We start from the raw sequence: 7,030 nt of genomic DNA, 5'->3' as shown, positions 1-7,030 counted from the left end.
TGTGCCTCCTTCTCCGGCCGCTCCCCGCTGTTACATGTGCCACGCTGAAGTGGGACAGCGTCTAACACCCTCCTGCTTGCTCTCCCCTTACCGCCTAGTCCGAGCTGAGCGATGGCATCGCAGTGCTGGTGGGGAGCAATGACAGAGTGCAAGGGATAGTCACGCAGCTGGAGGAGACCTGCAAGACGCTTGAGGTAGGTACCACCTCTCTAACTGCAGTTATTTTAGTGTGCAGTCACATCTTTTAAGATGCTGGCAACAATCGTCCTTCACCGGAATCACTTCACCAAATGCATTCCCACATCCTTTCACTAAAACATCACCTGTGCCTCAGCTGTGTTGCCCCAACCAGGGGGGGCATCGTGCTCAACACCCTGCCACTGACGTTGGCCCTGTGGTCGGGGACAGGGAGTGAGGATAATCCATACCAGCACATCTTGCTCATCATTTCTAGTGGCATGAGATACTACTGAAGTTAAAAGCAGATCCCACAAAATGCCACCAGCTCCCAGCTCATTTAACATCTGACATCAGGTTCCAGTGCTGCAAAAGACCACTGTTAGCTGGTCTGACTGGTCCTGTGAACAGGGCCTTAGTCTCAGCCACGAGGTAGCCACAGCTTGGATCCCAAGCCAAGCTTGGACCCCCAGCTCATCTCAGTGAGCTCTGTATGTGGCTGCTTTGCCTTCTGCGCAGAAGGAGATTTTAATATACTGCTGTGTCTTTTAAGGAGTCTGGTTTTATTGCTTGTGGGAGGGAAGAGTTTGGGTTCTTACTGGATTTTCTGGTAAAGGTCTTGCTCTGACAGAGCTGGAATTAGTTTTGCGTCATTCCATAGCAGAAGTGGCTTTCATTTCCTCCAAAAGGTTTGCACCAGCAAAGCAAACACAAACATCAGCTCTGACCCATCCGAGTATCACAGAGCAACAGGCTGAAAGCATCCATGTGAATTGATTTTATGATCAGAGTTTGATGAAGCATCTAGTGAAGGAGTCGCATCCCTCTCAGCCCAATTAGAATTATATTGACCCTTCAGAGCTGGAGCAGAACAAGAAACCGCAGAGGAAAAGAAGTGAATCCAAGACGTATAGAATCTAATCGGTAAGAAAACTGGGTTCCCTGATCTGCGCACACAACTGCCCGAGGCTCCTGTTTCCTCAGAGCAAGAGAGGACAGACAATGCCCGAGCTTGGTTCAGAGAAGATGAAGCCATCAGCCCGGCAGTCAGAGCGCTGCAGTCAGGAAGCCTTCGCTTTGCCAGGCTGAAGTCGGCTGGTATCAGGACTGCGCAGGCAGGAACGAGCCTTTCAAGTGGCTTAACTGCAGGAATTTGAATCGCACAAAAGCAAAAGCTTATAGTCACTAGCTGAACCAGAAACAAAACTTCAAACATCTAGTCTGAAGTGTGGAGAAAACACTGGGCTAAAAATACCTCCATAAATACAACCGTTTCTGCAACACGCTTCCGCAGCGTCACCCGCTCGGTTAGAGTCTAGCGTTTAAACTCACAGCCCAGAGAAAGTGCAGCCATTTTACCCTCAGAGGTTTTATCGGGCTTTTCACCTTTGAAGTCAAAGATAGCAGAGAATAGAGCTTAGAGCTTACCTTGGCACTTCCGTGTTGCGTTTCAAGCAAATTGCATTTCCAACCATGAAAGAGCTTTGTCTGAATTGGCATCGGTTTGTCCTTGAAGATGAAAAGCTACAGCTGGAGCTGAGAAATGTGCATACATGGAAATGACGCTTATAATCCAGAATACTCTCCTCTCTCTGCCTAACACTCTCCAGAGAACAATAAATATCTGCTTTAGCAGAAAATACACCATCGTTTTCCTTTGAGCTAAGTAAGGAATAGCCCACAGCTCTGTATTTAGCTATTGCCCCTAGCCAATCCTAAAAAAAAGAAAACCAAACCAAAAAATGCTCCTGTAGCTTGTAACTGATTGAGGGGTAGACCAAATTCACATGTTATACTGAAAAAAAAGGGGGGGGGGTATAAAATGCTAACTACTGGAGAACGGTAATGAATAGTTAAGTGTGTTTAGCCCTGTAAACAATGCGAGTCAAATAATGAAGGAAAAATGAGTGTTTCTTTCAAAGGCTGACAGCGTAACCAGCCCATGCGGACACTTCGGAGCGAGCAGTGCCACTCACGCTCAGGGGCCAGCACTCCTTCCTTTTGGCTGTAGCCAAAACCAAAAAGGCCGAGAACCTTCTAGAATGGAAAGTCACGTATTTATTACCCTCTTTGTTACTCAGGATCCGCTGAGGGCAATCCCATCCGGCAGAGACTGCGTAGGGGAACATTTCACACAGAAGGAAGCATTCCAGAAGTATTTCAGCGTTTGCAGTTAGGACCCCGTTTTGCGCTCTCACTCTCGAGAGACCGGAGGCTGAACCAGAGCGGAGTCTGGGGGAAGCGGAAGGGCAGAAGTCACAGTGAGGAGCCCAGGGGAGGGGTGAAAGAGGAGAGGACGATTGTTCAAGATCTGACCGATGTTAGAACACCCAGGAGCAATGACTCGCTTGGTTCGAAACTTCCTTATAATTCCACCCTATAATTCACTAATCAGGAACCTCTGGGAAGTGACAAGGTCGTCCAGGAGGGCAGGACATGCCTGTCGTCCCCCCACACCCCCCGCTTTAAATTAGGAGTGCCTGTTTAGCTTGGTCTTCCTTGTTGGGAAGCAGAGGTGGATACTTGGGTTGATGCAACAAGATCTGTGTTCGCTCCCCACCCCTCAATGCTGACAGTGATGTTTGGCCGCACGTCCATCTCCGAAAGGCTTTCTCCTTCGGACGGTGCAGAGCAGACCGCCCCCACCTGGGGGAAAGAGCTCTGGCTGAAAGGCAAGAGAAGAGCGGGATTCTCTCTGGCCAAGCGCTGCGAATAATCAGTCTCATCACTTCCAAAAGTACTGTGGGACTGCTCATAATCCTGGCTGCCAGGATCCCAGCGGTATGCCTCAAGGGACGAAGATGAGGGCTTGATTCAGCCTCTCTCCCTAGGAATGCGATTTGAATAATCCACCATCAGATATAACCACTGCAAGGTTATGCCCATCAAGTGCCCCGGAGCACTCAGGTGACTCAGGAACTTCTCTTTGGCAGACCTCAGACAGTACAGATAACCTGCCTCCGGTTTCCTCCCCACAAATCCTCCCTTGCAAGCACGGTGTGTTCTCGTTAGCGAGCGCTCAGTGAAGCCGTCATCCTCACCCAGTGAAGTGTGCTGTGTTCTCTGAGTGGAAGGACAATAAAAGTGCCTCCAAAAATGATGTGAAAATCAGCGCCTGAAGGGAGGAGTGGCACCTGATTCCTCCTTCTTCTCTTTGTGCCTTTGTCACACATCGTTTTGTGCATGGCACCTCTGCCTCGCTCGGTGTGCAGTGAATGGACCCTAATGGGCACCCACTGTCAAAACAGAGCCTGAGAGGGGGTGTGTGAACATCGAGTCCAGACAGGACCGTTCCAGCTCTCTGGGGGAAAAAGCAAATTCTCCATAGAGACTAACTCCGCGAAAAGCTGTTCGGTGCGTGCAAATGAACCCAGCTGCTAATGTGGCAGGGGCTGCTCCCGTTTCCTGCAGGCTTTGGTGCATCACCGTGGGCATCACAGGTACCATCCACAGCTCTTCAGTGGACTGGCGAGTTATACAATAACCTGTCTGGGGCTTTCAGAGCTTTCAAATGCAGGGTTTGGGAGCAGTTCTAAAACTTTTGTTCCAATAGCTTGGAAATGATAAAGTCTCTGGGGTCACTCAGAATGCTTTGCACTGTTCAGAAAGAGGCATTTCTTTGATGAAAATGCTTCCAAGTCTCTGTAAAAATAGAAACGCTTTTAAGAACATAACATGTTTAACATAAACCAAATGATTCACAGGAATGCTGCAGACGACAGAAAGAGCAACTGTGTGAAAAATTTGATTATCTCTATTCCGTACTGGAGGAAAGAAAAAATGAGATGACACAAATTATCACTAGGACCCAAGAGGAGAAACTGGAACACGTCCGCTCCCTGATGAAGAAGTATGCGGATCATTTGGAAGCTGTGTCAAAGCTGGTCGAATCAGGAATCCAGTTCATGGAAGAACCAGAAATGGCCGTGTTTTTGCAGGTATACGGGCTGTACACAGAGAGGGAAAAAGAACGATGGGTTTATCGAAATACTGCTTAAGCATTTCTCAATTTTAGACACGTTCAGATTTTGGTCATCTTTGCATGAACGTTTATGCAAACTCATTTTCTAAACTCTTACATCAGCTCAGACAAATGACTAGTCTTCTTGCGAATAGCAACCAAACCAAGAACGTGAGTAGTTGATATTTGCACCCAAATATAATACACTGGTCCCCAGAGGAGAAACAGGAGTTTTAGTATTTTCCAACATACCTTTATTGCCCTTCCAGTATAATAAAGGTGTATATGAACTTCTGTGAGCTACAGGTTTCATTTGCACATGGACAGAGGGATTAACTTTCCAAGAATTAAATATTTATGTTCTAAGTCACAACAATTGCTTTTCACCACAAACACACCAAAATAAATAGATAAATAAATAAAAGGGGGTGTGTGCAGAAATATCTGCCTTTCATTTTTGTATAAATTGCATGTATCTCCCCTCACATTCAGGTTTTAACTAAAGTCTTCAAAGAACTAAAAGGTTTCCTCAGCTGCATACCAGTGCGCCCAGACCCGATCTCACCCGTACATCTCCTGGTTGTCACTGGTCAGATCCGTACTAGTGCCCTTAGGAGCAGCCAGGGTCAGTTAGAGCTCAATGCATAAAATCGCGAAAAAATGGAACCTTGTAAGAAGTCAGTTGTTTCCTTTTTGTTTTCACAGAATGCCAAAACATTGCTACAAAAGTAAGTATTTAAACCTGAGATTCTTGATCTTTATGATGAATTACAAATTACAAATTTACCCGCAAATCCAAATGCCAATAACCAATCGCTCTGTTTTAGAATTACTGAAGCATCTAAAGGATTTCAGATGGAAAAAATAGAGGATGGGTATGAAAATATGAACCAATTCACAGTGAACCTCAGCAGAGAAGAAAAGATAATACGAGAAATTGATTTTGACAGAGGTATGTGATGGATTTCTCCTAAACTGCTTCTTAAATTGCAGCTCTGTGTGATTTACATGATGATACTGAGGAGGAAAACTGGACTCAGATATTTCCCTCCACCCCAAAGTGTAACTAGACCGTTTCGTACCGATTATAATCAAAAGCAAAAATCCATCGCAGTCAAAACCCCACATAAGCTGTTGACACCATTCATCTTATCTTTCCTGTGGCCTCCGCACTTTCCTACGCCCATAGTCTTTACTGACTCCTCGTGTGAGGGGACCACGAAATTAAGCTTTTATCTCAGTCTGTCAAGTCTTTTTTCTCTAAAAGATGCTGGTTTTGTATGGCCTGTCTGCTCTAGAAAGTCGTTGAAGAAACAGAATGTTTACTACCCAAAGAGGTACTTATGAAAGGTACTTTTATTAACTCTTTTTTTATAATACTCGGAAATGTAACCGTAGCAGAATTGAAATTCAAGACCACAGAGGGAAGCAAAATCTGTCATCGTCTTTCACGCATTTCACATCTCGTGTCACATCATGTGTCACGACATCATGATCAAACATGATGTTTAAGGTATCTAGATAACAACCCAAAGCTGTAGTTCTACCTTTAGCAAAGCAGCCTGAACTCGAGGCTCGTCTGTGCCTTACCTTAGAGAGAGCCACGAGGCATTTACGGGGAGGAGTGTTTCAGACAAGCGGATCTCTCCTGTTAAAAGGCAGCAGGGCTATGAACCTCCAGGGATTTGTGCTGGGTGGGATGATCCCCAGTCACAGCCTCCTGCCCCCTTCCATCAACCCAGCTGTCACTCACGTGCATCTGCCAAGGTGCCAAGATCGTGACCTGGAGCAAGAAGCGCTCACATCCCCACCATGTGACGGGGAATGTGACACCCACCCCTTGGGGACAGGCAGTCCAGACCAGCCAGCGAGGTCCCCTGCAGCCAGGGGAGGTGGGAGCAGAGGTTCAGCACCCTGCTCATAGGAGCGTGTTTGTCCACAGAAAGGTTCCTCCCTCTTGTAGGTGTTGCCCTGCAGATCTCGCCCCTTCTACACACTCAGGCGTGGCCATAACCTGTGCAAAATGCGCAGCCACTTTGGAGCTTGGTGGCTTCGAACAACATCTGGTGTTTGTGAGGGTCAGCAGTGTGGTTATGCAAAGGAAAACGCATTTCTAAGGGCTCCCCCTGGAAATGAGCCACGTCGTGAACACTGACAAGAGATGATGCAAAAGCGACAGTTTGACTGAGTTTGTCAGTCTGGTTTTGGGGAGGCTGGTGGCCCAAACCTCCAGTCCTGTACTGCAAAGCAGGGACCTGGTGAAGGTTTGTTGTGATGGCTTCAGCGGTGTTGAGAACAAACGTCTATCGGAAATTGCCGAGGGGACGTTTTCCTGGCAGATTGTGCCAGACGGGGTATCCTCTCCCCAGAGCGCAGGGCCATCCCTCACGAGGATAACCGCATCGGTGGGACTCCCCATCCTCCTTCCCATGGATGGGCCAGCTTCAGATTTTAACGAGCGTGAGGGTTCGGTGTCCTCCCTGCTGCGAAGTGCCTGCTGGCAGCTCCACGGCAGTGCCCAGCCCAGGCCGGTGGGAGCAGGCTCCTCAGCAACGGCCTCTCCCCAGCCTGCAGCCTCTGTCAGGCAGAGGCTGTCAGGAGGTCGCTGCGCAGTTGTAAATGACTTTTTAATGACGTACGGACTGTAGCCACCTTCACGTGGTGCTCAGCCCTGTCCCTTTACACGTCCCTTGCCAGAGGAGGAGGGAGAAGAGGAAGAGGAGGAGACGGTGGATAGTGAAGATTTGGATGAAGTCCACACAGAGGTATCAGGAGAGGAGGAGGATGAAGAGGTGGAGGAGGAAGGGGCTCAGAGAGCATCACAGCCACCTCAGCAGGACCCCGACCCGCAGAGCGCAGCGGGGGAGTCCCCAGCCGAAGCAGACCCTGTGC

General features: G+C 48.1%; 1 protein-coding gene across 1 annotated transcript in view; it reads left to right on the top strand.

Moving 5' to 3' along the window:
• Window positions 1-7,030, top strand: part of TRIM55 (tripartite motif containing 55) — a 29,454-nt gene that overhangs the window by 7,323 nt on the left and 15,101 nt on the right. Inside the window, exons 4-8 of the mRNA XM_010137563.1 lie at window positions 99-194; window positions 3,882-4,115; window positions 4,844-4,866; window positions 4,966-5,090; window positions 6,836-7,030. Of these exons, the coding sequence (XP_010135865.1) occupies window positions 99-194; window positions 3,882-4,115; window positions 4,844-4,866; window positions 4,966-5,090; window positions 6,836-7,030 (673 nt within the window). The remainder of the gene's footprint in view (window positions 1-98; window positions 195-3,881; window positions 4,116-4,843; window positions 4,867-4,965; window positions 5,091-6,835) is intronic.

This window comes from Buceros rhinoceros, unplaced genomic scaffold (genome assembly GCF_000710305.1).
Source record: "Buceros rhinoceros silvestris isolate BGI_N320 unplaced genomic scaffold, ASM71030v1 scaffold12176, whole genome shotgun sequence".
NCBI lineage: Eukaryota > Metazoa > Chordata > Aves > Bucerotiformes > Bucerotidae > Buceros > Buceros rhinoceros.
Note: the sequence above shows the minus strand (reverse complement) of the source record. Positions and strands in the feature narration are given on the sequence as shown.